This window comes from Aspergillus ibericus (assembly GCF_003184845.1).
Source record: "Aspergillus ibericus CBS 121593 unplaced genomic scaffold BO80scaffold_15, whole genome shotgun sequence".
NCBI classification, from domain to species: domain Eukaryota; kingdom Fungi; phylum Ascomycota; class Eurotiomycetes; order Eurotiales; family Aspergillaceae; genus Aspergillus; species Aspergillus ibericus.
Window position 1 is genome coordinate 570,084 of NW_020292113.1, and position 16,972 is coordinate 587,055.

The following is a 16,972-nucleotide window of genomic DNA, read 5'->3' on the forward strand; positions in this document are numbered from 1 at the left end:
TTAGAATGGGGAGAGCGCGGCGTTTAATCATTCTGCTGTTCTCTTGTTTCTGTCCTAGTGCTTGATGAGTGACGCAAGCGGGATTGGTATCTGTTAGAGCCTGTCGGACATTATATTTATATATTCGCTCTGTCCGTGGCTTTGGTGCGCTTCGAGTAGTTCCACGAGAAGGCCCGGTGATACTGGATGAGCCAATACACCGATGCCAACGTGCTATTCCGATACATGCGGTGGTCTATAAGACCATAGTATCGGGCCAACTTGGAGCCGACACTGGGGAGTATACAACCGGAGACCTGGTCGGTTGGCGTGGCCAGAACTACTGCACTATCGATTTTAAAATTACGTATACTCTTGTCCCGAATAGATCTATTACTTGGAAGGATTGAAGAAATAAACAGGTAGAGAACAAGTCCCTCCGACTGGCGGCCGAATCTATATAAATCACGTGATGCGCGCGTCTCGGGCGCGTCCATCCAAGCTTCCTCCATTCCATCTATTCAACCGTTCAAACTAATCCCCATACCAACAACCACCGCCATTCAACAACAAGAACAAATCCAGGAGGAGAAAACCCCCATCTCTCAATCAACCCAGAACCAGAAACAAAAAACGAAACAATGGCCGAAGATCCCAACACAAACAGACGACCGGTCTCCCCCTCACCACCCCCCCCAGCGCCCGTGGCTCTAACGCCCGGCCCACGCGCCGCGAAACTACAAGAAATCTTCGACAAGGCGCTGGTCCGGACCCTGCGCGCCAACTCCTACGCCAATTTCTCCGGCTGTTTTCCGACGCCGGCGAAATATGTCCCCGCCAGCCTGGAGAGTGTGTGGAGACAGTTGAATGCGAAGTTGGAGGAGAGTGCGAAGGCTGAGTTTGAGGATATTTTGGCCGAGAGGGATGCTGTTAGGCAGTTGAATGAGTTGGATCGGTTGGTGGGGGAGGCCAGGTATAGGAAGGAACGCGGGGAAGGGGAGGAGAGTGTTGCGTAGGTTTTTTGTCCCCTCTTTCTGGCTCTTTGTGTGTGTTTGGCTTTGGGGGGGCGTTTTGAAGTTGGGTGGCTAATGGTATTGTGGATGGTAGACCGCATACGTTGAGTCCCGAGGAGTTGTACCGAGCGCATCTTTTGCCGCACTTGATGGAGACGCAGTCGGATTTGGCCGCCAAGATTGATTCGGTTCAGACGGAGAATGTCGAGTTGGCTGGAAAAGTACAAGCGCAGAGGTTGGAGATTGAGAGCTTGTTGTCGGGGCTGGAGGCGATGGTCGCGGACTTAGAGGGTGCTGCTGCCGCGGCGACGCAGTTTACAAGTGAAAATCACCTTCGCCAGGAGGCTGCGCAGATGGATGGTGAGGTTAAGGCTAGGTCCGAAATGTGATCTGCTGGCTTGGGTTTCTACGATGCGGTGACTGGCTTCGGGATAGCGACGCGCTTTCGTTTTCATCATTTGAGCTGGTCGGGTAGGACTACGACAACAAAACCTCCATATCGCCCGGACTCATCCATCCGTCATCGACCACGTCCTCGGCGACTATCATCAGCTCCTTAGGTGAGGATTTCTGGAGCTGCTGAAGCTTGTCCTTTTGACCCGCCAGGGCAGCGGCGATGGCTTCTTTGCAGGTCCCGTCCCGTGCCTCATCCGCAGCCCCATCTCTCTTCGCTAAGGCTGCCGCACCTCGGTAATAGGTCTGGGCATTTTGGAGCAGCGTGGCGGCGTACTGCTGAGCCATGGGATATTCCCATGGAGACAGACCGAGCCTCCACCTACCCACCTCCACGTCTCCCCTTGCCAGGTGGATCTTGGGCAGGTTTTCGGCATCCGGGAGTTTCGACGCTTTGGTCAATGCGTCCAGGGCGGCCGATAGTGATTGCCATCGCAGCGACAACGCTTTAGCAAAGGCTTCCGGTTCATATGGTGGGAGGTCTATGAGCGCTGTGTTGAATGCCGTCAGCGCGTCGGCTTTGCTGCAGAGGCCGCCCGGATCGGCCGAGAGATTCAAATCAGGACCGAAAGCTCGCGAAACTTCCTGGGAATATGTTTCAACTTCGGTTCGTCCGCTTCTGTACAGCACTTCGTTCAGAGAACAGGAAAACTTGGCACGAGCCAGAGCTGCCTCGTAATGTCTGTTTGACCCTTCGACATATGCCGAAATTCGCTCCTGCAGCAAGTCTGTTGAATAATCTTCCACCCAGCCGACTCCTACACCAGGGTTGAATGTGAGTAGGTTACAGAGAGTCGTGCAGGCTTCAAGTTGTGCCACGGCTGTGTCAACGAGAGTGTCCTTGGTCACTGGCTCAACAATGGCAGCCCATTGCTCCTGCTGGTCCGAAGACTTCGACTCATCTGTTGGTGGCAGATCCGGCGGCGTGTCTTGCATCTGAGTTTCAACAGGGCCCGTTTCTCCGGATGCCATCTGGTTGATCTGCTCCTGCATTTCGGTGTATTTGAGTTCCTGTAGGACCAGACAACGCTGGAAGAGTTCTATAGCCTCTTGCAGGAGCTTTATTGCCTGAGAGAGTTGATCATCCGAAGGGTGCTTGGAGTCGGTCAACGCCTCCGCAATGCTGGTGAGCACCTGGGCTGTGTTGAAGAGCGCGTCTGCGTTGTCTTGCTCCATGTTGAGAGCTGTCCGGTGAGATTCTAGTGCTACTCGCAGGACATCTAGTAATGGTGCAGACAGCTGGGCAGATAGCTTGGGATGCTGCGTGACCTCATATTGGACTCTCGCCCTGTCGGTCGTCAGTTCGAGTGTACGCATTGATGAGGGCATCCTTGGCGAGTATGCAAGATAGAAAATGACACAAATCCATGATGTGCGACGTACTTGTTATAAGCCAGGTCGAATGCATCGGGGTGCTTGCCTAGGCCTTCATCGTAGGTGTTGATGGCGCGCATGAAGAAGCGTAGAGACTTGGCTGCATCTCCGGCACGCCATTTCTCTCCAGCTTCTTCTTGTTCGACGCCGACTAGAGAACAGCTCGATCAGCTATGTGACAACAAAGAGCGAAAGTCGATCATGAAGTATATCAGGAGATAAAAGAAGTCGGGACATTGGGTGACTCACGGGCTAGATATTCATCTGCCGATTCTGGGGCCTACGATGTAGTTAGAAGAATAAATCGACGATCAGAAGATTGATTGTGCATACCCGCTGCGCGGTCTTCTTTTTGGATTTGGATTCCTTGAGGAAACTCTTTGGTTTCGGCATTTTTTAGCCCTTGATTGCGGCTTATAGATCCCGCTAGATCAATGCTCCGGGAAGATGTAGTATCAAATATACTGGATGATAACTTAATCAAGCATCAAGTCGTAGCAACTTGCAAAGTTGACGAGGTATGACGTTCGGTGCTTTTCTTTTCGATTCGGACTGTGACGATGAAGAATACGAGGGGCATCCCAATAGTGCCGGTGCTACGGCAACACCGCCTTTATGCCCGCCTTGGTCTTGGCGGATCGGAGCTGGTCATACTACTTAATATGTACCTAGTCCTGTTACGGTCAGTTACCGTCAGTACTTTAAAACATGATACGTGGATGGAAGATAGATTAGGTGGTCAAAGAGCCCTTTAGATAAGATGGGCTTCTTATCCTATGCATCAACCCCATGAATTAGAGAGACCTATTTGTTTCAGTGTCCAGTAGTGACTGTTCTAGATCGTCTAATGCCGGTTTGTCCATCCCCGTCGGAGAACTACTCCGTTCCAGACTTAGACCGGCATGCAAGTCAGATCTCCCCTCAAGCATATCTATTCTTGAGGTCCTACTCCATAAGGTACCAAATGATCTACTAGTCCGAGAACAAATCACATCACCACTGTGGCTTATCGGTAGGGTCAGATCTTGTGGCCAAAGAAGCAATGATAGTCTCTTCCCTTTAAACGGCTGCATAGTGAAGAAGCTCCCTCCGAACCTGGACTGCGCAATCATGCATGTCCCATGGATACTGGAATTATTTTTGGACGAGGTAATAGTAGTATACCGCGTACTGACGGACCAGGGGTGTTGCTGGGACCCAGGCAGGGAAGGCCGGGCGGCACTCCCGCGGCAGCTGGTGGATGATGCTGGTTGCTGCTGCTGCTGCTGCTGCGACTGCCAACCCGCGTGGCTGCCCACTTGGCTGCACGTGGCGGGACTGGCCGGAAAAGGCCTTAAAAATAAAAATACACTTGGTTAAGGGGCCGGGGTTTAATCAATTCTAGTGGCCGGTTTCTGCTCTTGACCAGGAACTAGTCCCCTATATAGATAGACAAGGTACCACCATGGACCTGTGGCTCTGTTGATTCCTTTAGAATTGGGCGTTCGGTCTTAAAATTGAAGACTACAAAGGTCACAGACAGATGCTTGAAAGCAGCTATCGAAAAGAGTGCCTGAAGTGGTCCGTCCCTACCTACGCCGTACCCCGTACGGCAGGGCGTACTGAAGCAACACGGAATAGGGGCAAAGTGGTATCGATGGAAGCTGGATGGTATGATGCATCCACTCGTCTTGGTCTGCTCCTTTCAGCCAGCCGATCGTCTACTATTCACTCCTGTATAATTTCAGGTGCATGACGATCAATTCGTTGGGCGCGCATGCACCCCTGTCTGGTGATGGCGCTCGTGTCTGCCGCCGACGTCCCAACAGAGTCCGGTGTCTCAGGCGGCCTGTGATGGTTTAGCCGGGCCCCGGTGGGTTCAGTCACCCATCTTTCATCCACGCCGGCTGGATGGATAGATAGACGAGTGCGATAGTTGATTATCTCGGGTTACTTGGTTGAATCCTTGCGCCCTCTCCACCGCAGAAAGCATTCTAAACGGAAAAAGGAGGGGAAACCCTTGGGAAGGTCCAGGACAAGAAAACCTTAAAAGCCGTCAAGCCATCCCAATCCTTCCGACCGCCGACGAGGAGGAAGTTTTTATCAGCATTGCGTTTTGGCGCCTGTCGGTGACCCACCCCATCCGCCTCCTTCGCCCCCGGCTCTCCTGAGTCGAATGCATGTCACGGCTGCGCGCAGTCCTAGTAGGACCTACCTAGTACCTAGTAGTACTCCGTACCTAGTACTGCCTACTTGCCCTCTTTCTTTTTAACTCTTGCCCGCACCAAGCCCACCCTACCCCCCTCAGATAGATATATCCGCATCGCATACGACCGGAGGAAGGAATTGACTGTTCCAAGGTACGACTTCCCCCCATCCATCCCGGCTCGATCAGTGTCTCAAATCGCTCGGGATCATTTCCTCCCAAGAAACTTCCCGATAATTTATTGATACTTTGGCCTCGCCTTTTCTTACTCCTTTTCCCTGTATTTGCTCTTTTTTCTTGTTTTCATTTCCATTCGTCGGTCTGCCCGTTCCTTGCGTCCTTTCTATATCGCTGCTGCTGCGGTTTCTTCCACGCCCGCGTCTCTCCAGGTCTCAATTTGCTGACCAGGATACGTCCAAATCTTACAGGTTACGATCTCCCCGAGAGCCTCGCGACCTCTCTTCTTCTTCTTCTTCTTATTCTCCATTAATTGGGCACACGCTTTGTACTGCACACGATCCACGACCCACCTCATCCAACAACATCATAACCATGGCTAGGCATACCTCGTTGGAGTCCGAAAGACCCATCATGGCCCAGTCCGTAAGTCTGCCTGGGATACATGCGTCGCGGCTCCTTCTAACTTGATTTTAGGCTCGTACCTCCAAGCGGTTCTCGACTGTCAGCGAAGCCCCCTCGGTCGCCTCGTCGGAAGGGACCTTCGCGGGCCTGCCTACCGGAGACCCCAGACTGGCCGACTTCCACAACCTCCGTGACGGCTTAGAGCGCCTGGAAAATAAGCCTCTTCTGAAGCAACGCTTCGTTCCCACGCCAGAGAAAAGCGATAATCTGAGCAAGTTGGCTTTGGGCGCAAAGGTGGAACGCGCCCTTGGACGCAGAATGACCAGCCAGGACGCTGTCATGCGGGAACCCGTGTTGAACGAAAAGGCTGTGGTGGAGGCCCCGTGAATGGTCGCTCCCCGTTTCTCGAGATGTTGACCGAGAGTGCATTCGATACCTTTGTGGACTTTTGCTCCCGCCCCCGTGGCCATCTCGGCCACGGTTGTTCTAATGTTGCATGTTCCCCGGCTTGTCAGATTCCCCTGCGGCGGGTTCCATGACCGAATTCGATACCCGTCTTGATGAGAAGCTTATCTTTACCTGTCTATCATACCCCCCCCACTTTGAGCCAGCTACCTGCGTTCGAATTGATGAGATTCCACTGTGATTACAAGCCCTAATCTACTGCCTGACAGCTTCTTGCGCTTTTGATTGCTGGGGCCATTCTGTCGTGTTCGTTAGGTGCATACTGTTGTTTTGTGCTGTTTATTTCGTGGTAATGAAGCATGCCGATGATTGGATATAATCAAGACCTCTTAGCGAGCGATGATGTACACAATTATACACCTTGTATCTTCGATATCTCCTGCTGCAGATGGGCAAGGAACTGCTGTAACCCGACCGGATGTGGGCCTGAAGCAATGGGAGCCTCCAGGGTACCTAGCAGTAGTACTAGTACATAGTAGTAAGGTAGGTAGGTACTGTTTGCTGAGATTCAATGACAGCACCAATCAACGGCCCTGCTCCGGGGGACAGTAATCCACCGCATGCTGATATCATGGATGGCAAATTGAGTGGTCTACAGCAGTATCGTTTCACCGCTGTGCTCGGATGATGACATCAACACTGATATGATAGCTCGCTTCGCGACTTCCGATTGCTGCTCCCCATGCATGGACTGGACATTACGGAGTAGATGCTGCCGCATACAAAGTAACCTAGTAGTAGGACATGGGCCGACCCGAGACCCTGGGGTCTTGTTCCTCGTCGGAGTGCCAGCTCCGATTGCCTTCCTTGTGTTGCATGGAAGCGCCCGGGAATCACGGGCGCCCCAAGTGGCAGGCGGTGAGCCAAGGGCCAAGGGCGCGAGCGAGCCCAAAGGGGGCTAGCCCCGGGCACTTCTGGGTCGGCGCTGGATTTTGCACCAGCAAACGGATTGGAACCTCTCGACTGGCCTTGACCTCAGTTAGGTTGAGTTTCTGCTCTGCTGCTCTCAGCACCTCTCGGGTCTCTTCTCTTACCACCACCACCCAATCTTCCTCCTCCACTACTACCACCACCACCACTGTAACCAGTGCTATTTGCTGTACCTACTACCTCCTCCCTCACCAACCCCCCATTTTCCTCTCCATCTTTCCTTGCAATTCTCATTCCCAGCCTGTCTGCTTGCAGCTTCCGCCTCTTTGTCTCTTTATCAAGCTCCATCTATCTTCTTCCCTTGCTTTTTCGTCTCCCGCCTGTGTCCCTCGGGCTTTTCCTCCCACACTCAATTCCGAATCGCACAAGATTCTTCCTGTTTTCCACCTCCACGACTCCGACGCGCTACCATTCTAAACCACTTTGGTCTCTTCTTTTCTTTCTTTCTATCTCACCTCATTGCGCCTACAGGGAACGACCAGTTCGCCCGTTCCGTTTCACTTGGTAAGTTCCTTTTTCCCCTGCTGTCCTTGGCCCGAATTCTCAGCCATCGTCATATACGCTTGGGCTTCAAATACTGACAAATCCCAGTATCGGGGAATATTTCGTGCTAGAATTCTTCCCTTTTCTTGCCACATACAGGCTCGCGTCTGATTCAGCACATACCTTGACCCTCCTCTCTTAGACTTTTCTTTCTTTTTCCAACCCTCCAAGTTTCATTCACGTCACAATGGCCGACACGACCCAGGCTCCCATCAACGGCGGCTACCCTGCGCAACATGCTTACCCCGATTCCTTCAACCACGCCCCCGCCAACGTCAACAGCGCAGCTAGCTTCCAGCCTGCGCCGTCTTCTACCCCCTCGAACGCCCCGTCGAATGACCAGAAGAATGGTATCTCGAAGGATGAGGTTGGCTGGTACTTCGTCGAGCAGTACTATACCAACATGAGCCGCAGTCCGGAGAAGCTCCACCTCTTCTACTCTCGGCGCTCCCAGCTGGTTTTCGGTACCGAAGCCGAATCGGTTCAGGTTGCCGTGGGCCAGAAGGTACGTTGACACTTCGTTCACGAGTGGTCCTTCTTCTCCTGTGGAATTTAGTTGCTGATATCGTCTACATAGGCTATCAATGACAAGATCAAGCAGCTTGACTTCCAAGACTGCAAGGTTCGTGTCCTGAACGTCGACTCCCAGGCTTCCTTCGACAACATCTTGATCTCGGTGATCGGTGAGATCTCCAACAGGTCTGAGCCTTCTCGCAAGTTTGTGCAGACCTTCGTGTTGGCGGAGCAGCCCAATGGATACTATGTTCTCAATGATATCTTCAGGTACCTCGTCGATGAGGAGGAAGAGATTGAGCAGGAAGAAGTTGTTCCCGCTGCCCCCGCTATTCCGGCCGAAGAGCCAGCTCCTGAGGTGCCCGCACAGGCCGAGGTTGAGACTGTCCCCGAACCCGAGGAGGCCCAGGTAGACAGCGAGCCTGCTGCTGCCAAGGTTGACGAGAAGCTGGACGAGACCGAGGAAAATGTTGAAGAGCCGGTCAAGGAGTCTGCTCCCCAGACCAATGGGGCCGCTGTTCAGGAGACCCCCGTCGAAGCCGCACCGGAAGCTGTTGCCCCGGTCGAAGCCGAGGCCCCCAAGGTTGAGAAGCCCGCCACTCCCGAGCCCACTCCTGCTCCCGAGCAGAAGGAAGCTCCGGTTCCGGCCAAGGAAAGCGCACCAGCAAAGTTTGTCCCGAAAACTTGGGCCAACATCGCATCCAAGTCCGGTGCGGCGGCGCCAGTTGTCCCTGCTATTCCCGTTGCTCCGGTGAAGGCTGCTCCTCCTGCCAGCTCCTCCCAGCCCACGGCTGCCCCTACCCCCGCTGCTCCTGCGCCTGCTCCTGCTCCTGCTCCTGCTCCCGAAGCCGTGCCTAGCCAGGCCCCCTCGAATGATGGTTCCGGCTGGCAGACCGCGGGCCATGACCACAAGAAGACCCAGTCGCGTGCAGGTGAGGAACAGAATGTTCTCGGTTACATCAAGAACGTCACCGAAAAGGTTGATGCAGGCCTGCTCAAGCAGACTCTGTCTCGCTTTGGAAAGCTCAAGCACTTTGATGTGAGCCGTCAGAAGGTATGCAGTACCATGAAAGTACCCCTATCACTTAAACCGGAGAATTAATCGGTCTTTTCTTGCTTTTAGAACTGCGCCTTTGTTGAGTTCGGTGATGCTGCTGGCTATGCCGCCGCTGTTGCTGCCAACCCCCACCAGATTGGAACCGAGCAGATCATTGTTGAGGAGCGTCGCCCTCGTGCCAATGCCTTCGGTGGTAACGGCAGCTACGGTGCAGGCCGCGGTGGCGCCGGCCGTGGCCGTGGCGACCGTGCAGGTAGCCAGGGCCGGGGAGGCTTCCAGCGCGACGGTCGTGGAGGCTTCGCTCCCCGTGGCCGTGGCGGCAGCGTCAACACCAAGGGTCGCAACCAGGCCCCCGCTGCTTAAAGGCACTACTTAAGAAAAAAGAAAAAAAAAAAGCAAACCCAAAAAAGTCCCTTTGACGTCTAATGAAGAATGACGAGAGAAGGGAAGCAGTTGTTCACCCGGACGACCCTTCTCCTTTCCTTCCCTCCCCCCTTCTTTTTCCTAATAAGGCCTTACATGATTCTTAGCCCTTCATCCTGGCTTGAAACGGTATACGGGTTTAGATGCTCACGGCGATCCAGGACATGTATTACTCCCCCATTTACTGATAATGACATGTGTTATGTGGCCCCCCTCTGTCACAGTGCATATTAGCGGTTGGAAAAGTTTTCTTATCATTTCCTAACTGGGCTCTGATTGGTCATCATGACTTTTGTTTTCTTCTCATTGTGTTGTCATGACTTTTCTTACCTTTCATTTTTCTTTCCTCTTTGATGGCTCCTTACCTCTTAGCATAGCGAGCTGAATGCCCGTATTTCTTTTTCAATTCTCTTGCCTTCCTTTCTCATTCGGCCGTGCTGATGACCACACAATCCATCTCTGAATTTATCGAACCAAGCTCCTTCTTATTTGCACCTGCGGTGGTGTCTTTCTGGCTTTGTGCACACTCGAGAATTGTAAATGGATGGCATGCTTCTTGATTTTCTTCTACGCGTGATCTACGTCGTGCTCTCGGGGTGGCCTGTCTGTGGCGTGGACCTCCGAAGGGCTTCTGGGGAGCAGCTGGCTGGCTGGCTGGCGGTGGTAGCCCAGCCGTGAGTTGCAAAAGAACTTCACTGGAAGAAAAGGAAAGCCCCGAACTCTTGAACAAAGAAACATATCTGATGACCTTTTTCTCATGACTGTAAGGCGCTATGCTATCCGTAGAGAGACCAGGTTCCACCTGCTGCTTAGAGTCGAGTCGTCATCATCCAAGGCGGGCGAGGTGACAATCTCGAAATGTACGGAGTACAGGTATACGAAATAGATCCATTATCCATCGAAACTGGCCCTGAAGGCTACTGTGCTACGTACGCACTGGGGGATTGCGCATGCCAGGCAAGCAGGGACCCTCGAGTCGCTGGTCGCCGTGGTAACCCTCAGTGGGAGCGGATAGGACTCTGGACGGAGTACGGAGTACTTCCAGGTTACTTACGGTATCTACTGGATGGAAGTTTCTGGCGGAAGACAAGGCGGTCAGTTGACAGAAGCCTCGGATTGGCTGGTGGTGGATGGTGGGGGGAGCGGAACGTTCTAGATAGCGAGCCTCAGGCAGGATGGCCGTCCTCGTCGACCGTCGACGAGATGCGCCCATCCGGGGAAGGCAACCCGGAATCCATGCAATTGAAGCCAGCCGACCGGCGAATGGTCCCCTCGAGGGGCTGAGAGTGGCGGAGCCGGAGGGGAAAGGGGAGAAGTGAGCAAGCAACAGGGCCGGCTAGTCCCAGGGCCAGGCGGGCAGAAGCATCTAGATCCCGGCGCTGGAAGACGCTGGAAGATCCTGGGGTCGGCAGGAGCAGAGGGAGGGCGAGCGTGGAAGTTGCTGGATCGCCATAGAAGCGCCGCACCGAAATTTTGTGACGGTCCGCCCAGAGAACATTAAGGTCCCGCCCCGTCGCCTTTTCCTCCTGCTCGGCAGCCTTTTTCTTTCTCATCTACTCTCTCCCCCTCTCTCTCTCCAATTCTCCCTCTCCCATCTCTTACTGTCTCCTCGTGGGCAGCCATAACCTCTCTTCTTCCCATCCTGTGATCCGTGACTTCCCTTTTCCCTTTCACTCCTCCCTCCGTTTTTTTTGGTGAGTATTCCCCTTTCACTGATAGTCTCGTTCCTTCACCAAGCCCCCCTCCCTCTCCACCCCCCACCTGGAGCTCTGACTCAGCTGGGATCGTTTGCGTCCAAGCTGGCCGGGGGCAAATCCGACTTTCTAGAAATTTCTTCCCTCTGTTCCCTTTCATCTGCCTGAGATATAAAGCATCTTCAATTCCTGTCCTTCATTCATCTCCTCTTTAGCATCATCTGAGGGAGCCTGCCACATCTTCCTTAATCCTCTCCTTCTCTTCTCTCTTCCCTCTTTCTCTCTTACTAACCTCCTACCCCTCGTTCAGAAATCAACCTTCCCTCATACCTTCACCATGTCCGAGACCTTCGAGTTCCAGGCTGAGATCTCTCAGCTGCTCTCGCTGATCATCAACACCGTCTACTCCAACAAGGAGATCTTCCTCCGTGAGCTTATCTCCAACGCCTCCGATGCTCTTGACAAGATCCGCTATGAGTCTCTGTCCGACCCCTCCAAGCTCGACTCGGGCAAGGACCTCCGCATCGACCTCATCCCCAACAAGGAGGCCGGGACCCTCACCATCCGCGATACCGGTATTGGTATGACCAAGGCTGTAAGTTCATCTTCTCTCCTGCCCTCGTCCTGGAACAGCAGAGCCTAATCTCGTGGGCCATCTAGGACTTGATCAACAACCTCGGTACCATTGCTCGCTCTGGTACCAAGCAGTTCATGGAGGCTCTCTCCGCTGGTGCCGATATCTCCATGATCGGTCAGTTCGGTGTCGGTTTCTACTCTGCTTACCTCGTGGCCGACCGCGTCACTGTCATCTCCAAGCACAACGATGACGAGCAGTACGTCTGGGAGTCCGCTGCCGGTGGTACTTTCACTCTCACCCAGGACACCGAGGGTGAGCAGCTTGGCCGTGGTACCAAGATCATCCTCCACCTGAAGGATGAGCAGCTTGACTACCTCAACGAGAGCCGTATCAAGGAGGTCGTCCGCAAGCACTCTGAGTTCATCTCCTACCCCATCTACCTCCACGTTCTGAAGGAGACCGAGAAGGAGGTCCCTGATGAGGAGGCCGAGACCAAGGAGGAGGAGGACGACGAGAAGAAGCCCAAGATCGAGGAGGTTGATGAGGAGGAGGAGAAGAAGGAGAAGAAGACCAAGACTGTCAAGGAGAGCAAGATCGAGGAGGAGGAGCTTAACAAGACCAAGCCCATCTGGACTCGCAACCCTGCCGACATCACCCAGGAGGAGTACGCCGCTTTCTACAAGTCCCTCTCCAACGACTGGGAGGACCACTTGGCCGTCAAGCACTTCTCCGTCGAGGGTCAGCTCGAGTTCCGTGCTATCCTCTACGTTCCTAAGCGTGCTCCCTTCGACCTCTTCGAGACCAAGAAGACCAAGAACAACATCAAGCTCTACGTCCGTCGTGTCTTCATCACCGATGACGCCACTGACCTCATCCCCGAGTGGCTCAGCTTCGTCAAGGGTGTTGTCGACTCTGAGGACCTTCCTCTCAACCTGTCTCGTGAGACCCTGCAGCAGAACAAGATCATGAAGGTCATCAAGAAGAACATCGTCAAGAAGACCCTCGAGCTCTTCACTGAGATCGCTGAGGACCGCGAGCAGTTCGACAAGTTCTACTCTGCCTTCAGCAAGAACATCAAGCTCGGTATCCACGAGGATGCTCAGAACCGCGCCACCCTCGCCAAGCTGCTCCGCTACCAGTCCACCAAGTCCGGTGATGAGGCCACCTCCCTTGCCGACTACGTCACTCGCATGCCCGAGCACCAGAAGCAGATCTACTACATCACCGGCGAGTCCATCAAGGCTGTTGCCAAGTCTCCCTTCCTTGACAGCCTCAAGCAGAAGAACTTTGAGGTTCTGTTCCTGGTTGACCCCATTGACGAGTACGCTTTCACTCAGCTGAAGGAGTTCGATGGCAAGAAGTTGGTCGATATCACCAAGGACTTCGAGCTCGAGGAGTCTGAGGAGGAGAAGGCCGAGCGCGAGAAGGAGGAGAAGGAGTTCGAGGGCCTTGCTAAGAGCCTTAAGAACATCCTCGGTGACAAGGTCGAGAAGGTCGTCGTCTCCCACAAGCTCGTTGGCTCTCCCTGCGCCATCCGTACCGGCCAGTTCGGTTGGTCCGCTAACATGGAGCGTATCATGAAGGCCCAGGCCCTCCGTGACACCTCTATGAGCTCTTACATGTCCTCCAAGAAGACCTTCGAGATCTCTCCCAAGTCTTCCATCGTTAAGGAGCTCAAGAAGAAGGTTGAGACCGATGGTGAGGGTGACCGCACCGTTAAGTCCATCACTCAGCTGCTCTTCGAGACCTCCCTCCTGGTGTCCGGTTTCACCATTGAGGAGCCTGCCAGCTTCGCTGAGCGTATCCACAAGCTCGTCTCCCTTGGTCTGAACATTGACGAGGAGGCTGAGACCACCGAGGAGAAGGCCGCTGAGGAGGCTGTTCCTGCTGCCGCCCCGGCTGAGAGCTCCATGGAGGAGGTTGACTAAATGTTGACCGCATGATGTGACGATCCGCTCGAAATGTAACTGTTTTTTATGACCCGACACTATAATCGGAACGGCAAGGGACCTTTGCCCTTTGTTACTTTTTTTCTGAATTACGAATTCACCCTTTCGGCGTTTTGAGCGTTTTTTACCCCAACCTAAATTACATTCCGTCTGTTGAAGATCGTCTCAGGCTGGTAGATTATTCCGAGAAATAAAAGCTTTCTCCCGTTCATTTTCTGTGCTTAGTGTCGAAAGACAAATCGTAGACGGTCATTTCGTCCCTAAATCCACGAATCTGGTTCGGGTACGGAATACATATTTATCAGTAACCATAACCTCTAGCCCACTATATCACTTCACTCCCAAGCATTCCTTAGGTTAACCCCGTGTTATTCCACTTACTTCAAACCACTACACCTAACCAGAGTAAAAGAGTGATTCAGGGTTCCGTAGGTGCTTTTATTTGTGTTTACCAATGGGAAACCCTGGGGCAGATAAATCGCTAAATTTTAAATACTCCACGTTGCGTTACGGTTCGGTTCGTACATCAAGTATATATATGTTCATCAAATATGCCCAGGAGACAAGAGGATGGATGCATTTCAAAAAGAGAAAAGGAGGAGAAGTAATTAGCGAGAGGTAGAACAGGTCATAACGCCGACGATGATTCCGGTAAACGCCTGAACAATGAGTTGGGGTGGGATGAGGCCGTCCCCGAACGGATGAGGTCCTTGTTCTTTGATGAAGAGGCGTGGTTCGAGAAGGGGGTTGAAGACAGATGATGAATGAGAGAAGAAGGGGTAGGGCTCGGGGATCAGAAACCAGCACTGGTATAGCTCTAACTGAGCGTCCTAGTCACTAGAACCGCACCAATCAAAGTGCCATTCTGAGAGACTGCGCGAGGACAGCCCCCATGCTTTAGCAAGCCAGAGAGCCAACCCCCCGACTACGCCAAAACTGCCCACAATCTGGACAATGGCCCACCCTCGTCGCTTCAGGTCCTCTGACCACCAGACGAGTCCCAGAGGATCTTGCGGGCGGATTCTAGCAATGTGATAATCCATGTTCTGCCCACTTTGCGTTCGAACAAGGAGACCGCCGCCGCCGGCTTTCTCAGTGGGTGCGCGCAGTCCGCAGAAGCCTGGCGTCTGTGTGATTGGTACCAACGACCCATCTACTACACACTCGCCCAACCGCTCTGTGAGCCAGACGGCACGCTCGCCCCTTGCCATAACGGCGTACCTCTCACGTTCGTTGTGGAGGCTTTGCTGCAATTCAGACGCCCATTTCGCCAATTGTAGGCGGGCCAGTTTCTCCTCTTGTCGGGTGTGATCTGGTATCCGAGCCATGGTGTAACTCGGAGAGCTGCGGCGGGTGCCATGATCGAATGATAGGGCACCATGTTGGGGACGGCTTGGGCGTGGATAGGTGTGCTCCCGCTGTTGTTGAGTAAGTTTCTTCGCGGCCGAGTGTCGCATCCAGGCTATATTCTCAGCATCGAACATCCTCTGGACCAACAATATCAACTCGGATGGTACCAGGGGTTGAACGTAGTCCGGGCTCATTAGAGTGCTAGCGTCCATCACATCGTCATCGTTGGCTTTCGCCGATGACACCGCGAAAGGCAAATGCCCGTCGAGGGCATCGGCTCCAAGACATGTATTTCCAAAGAGAAACGGCCTGATAGACGCAGCCTGTGCATGCTTGTAAAAGGATGACTTGAGTGCGGAGATCTGCTCGGGATTTAATAGATCGGCCTTGGCAATCAAAGGGATGACATTGGTCCATTCACAGAGTTGTCTGATGCACTCCATGTCTGTTGGAAGTGTATCTGAGGGCATGTCAGCCTGGCTAGCCAATAAAAGATGCTGCAACGGGAATTCTAGACCGCATACCTTCAGAGACAAGATAGAGTAAAGCGTCAACTTGAGTCCCACCGTGTCCCGCAAGCAGGTTTTGAAAGTCATGATTGCAGGAATCGAAAGCTGTTGTTGCACGGAGGAGTTGTTGTCGCATGTAGTGTATGATGGCATCAACTTGTCCGGAGCGACTCAGAGAGTTGGCTGGGGTATCAACAAAGCAGATATTGCGCTCTAGGACTACGTCGCCTGTGCTTTTCCTCCGACGGAGTACGCGTGAATCTTCCAAATCTGACCACCAAGCTGGGTACGGTTTGGTACTGGCGTAGACCTCCGACGTAGCTGTCAACGGTAGTCGATGGGTTTGAGACAATTGGACTCTCGCGAGCGATGTTCGCGACAGTGTCGAGGAATATGTAGGGGGGAAGTCGTCAACATGTACGATGTCCTCGCACGACTGAACAATGGACCTAATGAGAGAGGACTTGCCAGAGCCTGGCCACGGGTCAACAAGTGCTGCACAGAATCGCAGATTCGCAGGCTCAGCTTGAATGAGGGCATAATGATCTTACCAGAAGGGCCTGCAACGAGAACCTTGAATCTGCCTAGGGCCTTTCCGCGCGATGTGAATGGCCTTCGACTGGGCATCTTAATGCTAGGCATGATGAACTGGGATGTGCTATCATGGTCCGGATTATGCGTCGAGCGAAGCTCATCGTCCTCTTCCCCGGAAGCAACCGCTTGACTACTTAGTTCATCTGTAATTGAGATCTCATCTAGATGGCGCATAGACTGATTTGAAGTAGATTTGGGGCTGCTAGGGAGAGATGAAGGGTCGTCGGGGTTGCTGAGATTCAAGGGCGTTAGGGGCCGGGGCGAGGCCAGATCGGAGGAAATAGAGGGATCCAGTCTGCTGGGATAAGAACTGTCGAGTGGCTTGAGCGTTGATCTGCGGCGAGTGATGCCGGGAGCTTCCTCGTCATCGCCGTCATGATCGTGGAGGGGGGGCTGATACACCGTGGGAACCGGTTCGACCCCGGTGGGCTTACTATCACCCGGTTGATCTGACTGAGGCGTCGACGCAGCTGAACTGGGCCGAAAGACACTTTCCTGCAGGCTGTATACTCCATACATACTCTCCCTGGGGGCGTCGGACTCGTCAGGGGAGGGCTCGTCCTCGGCGTCGGGACCGTGATTGCGGGACAAAAAGAAGGTCGCGGGGGTGGCATTGCGGGGATCGGTCCACTGCTGTTCGATGGAGGCCTTGCGGGATCGAGGCACCGCGATGTCCGGCACGGGGGGTCTCATGGTGACAAGAAGCAATAATTCACAGCGGCACCTCAACAAAGCCTAAGCAGGGACCAGACATCGGTCGTTGTCGAGGAACAGAACACGCA

The 16,972-nt window shown here is 53.5% G+C and overlaps 7 protein-coding genes across 7 annotated transcripts; 4 read left to right on the forward strand and 3 right to left on the reverse strand.

Annotated features, from left to right (window-relative positions):
• Nucleotides 1–4: 4 nt before the first annotated feature.
• Nucleotides 5–628, reverse strand: BO80DRAFT_49282 (uncharacterized protein). Its single transcript, XM_025723788.1, has one exon. The coding sequence runs from the start codon at nucleotides 489–491 to the stop codon at nucleotides 117–119; it is 375 nt and encodes a 124-aa protein (XP_025576334.1). The 5' UTR covers nucleotides 492–628; the 3' UTR covers nucleotides 5–116.
• BO80DRAFT_454579 (PMF1/NNF1 family protein) lies at nucleotides 621–1,381 on the forward strand (the record flags this gene model as incomplete). The annotated part of the gene is made up of 2 exons (XM_025722074.1): nucleotides 621–991; nucleotides 1,087–1,381. 2 exons carry the CDS (start codon nucleotides 621–623, stop codon nucleotides 1,379–1,381), a joined length of 666 nt encoding a protein of 221 aa, XP_025576335.1.
• A 47-nt stretch (nucleotides 1,382–1,428) lies between these two features.
• Nucleotides 1,429–3,364, reverse strand: BO80DRAFT_424385 (uncharacterized protein). The gene is made up of 4 exons (XM_025719273.1): nucleotides 3,153–3,364; nucleotides 3,069–3,099; nucleotides 2,829–2,970; nucleotides 1,429–2,733 (listed from the first exon to the last, which is right to left on the reverse strand). Exons 1-4 carry the CDS (start codon nucleotides 3,210–3,212, stop codon nucleotides 1,470–1,472), a joined length of 1,497 nt encoding a protein of 498 aa, XP_025576336.1. The 5' UTR covers nucleotides 3,213–3,364; the 3' UTR covers nucleotides 1,429–1,469.
• A 2,192-nt stretch (nucleotides 3,365–5,556) lies between these two features.
• On the forward strand, nucleotides 5,557–5,973 carry BO80DRAFT_434142 (uncharacterized protein; the record flags this gene model as incomplete). The annotated part of the gene is made up of 2 exons (XM_025720854.1): nucleotides 5,557–5,607; nucleotides 5,659–5,973. The coding sequence occupies 2 exons, from the start codon at nucleotides 5,557–5,559 to the stop codon at nucleotides 5,971–5,973; spliced, it is 366 nt and encodes a 121-aa protein (XP_025576337.1).
• A 1,645-nt stretch (nucleotides 5,974–7,618) lies between these two features.
• On the forward strand, nucleotides 7,619–9,916 carry BO80DRAFT_49659 (NTF2 and RRM domain protein). Its single transcript, XM_025724030.1, has 3 exons — nucleotides 7,619–8,029; nucleotides 8,102–9,091; nucleotides 9,161–9,916. Exons 1-3 carry the CDS (start codon nucleotides 7,712–7,714, stop codon nucleotides 9,455–9,457), a joined length of 1,605 nt encoding a protein of 534 aa, XP_025576338.1. The 5' UTR covers nucleotides 7,619–7,711; the 3' UTR covers nucleotides 9,458–9,916.
• Nucleotides 9,917–11,069: 1,153 nt separating this feature from the next.
• hsp90 (chaperone Hsp90) lies at nucleotides 11,070–13,921 on the forward strand. Its single transcript, XM_025719274.1, has 2 exons — nucleotides 11,070–11,806; nucleotides 11,872–13,921. The coding sequence occupies exons 1-2, from the start codon at nucleotides 11,549–11,551 to the stop codon at nucleotides 13,714–13,716; spliced, it is 2,103 nt and encodes a 700-aa protein (XP_025576339.1). The 5' UTR covers nucleotides 11,070–11,548; the 3' UTR covers nucleotides 13,717–13,921.
• Nucleotides 13,922–14,203: 282 nt separating this feature from the next.
• Nucleotides 14,204–16,972, reverse strand: BO80DRAFT_464122 (uncharacterized protein). The gene is made up of 3 exons (XM_025722633.1): nucleotides 16,148–16,972; nucleotides 15,612–16,070; nucleotides 14,204–15,547 (listed from the first exon to the last, which is right to left on the reverse strand). The coding sequence occupies exons 1-3, from the start codon at nucleotides 16,881–16,883 to the stop codon at nucleotides 14,568–14,570; spliced, it is 2,175 nt and encodes a 724-aa protein (XP_025576340.1). The 5' UTR covers nucleotides 16,884–16,972; the 3' UTR covers nucleotides 14,204–14,567.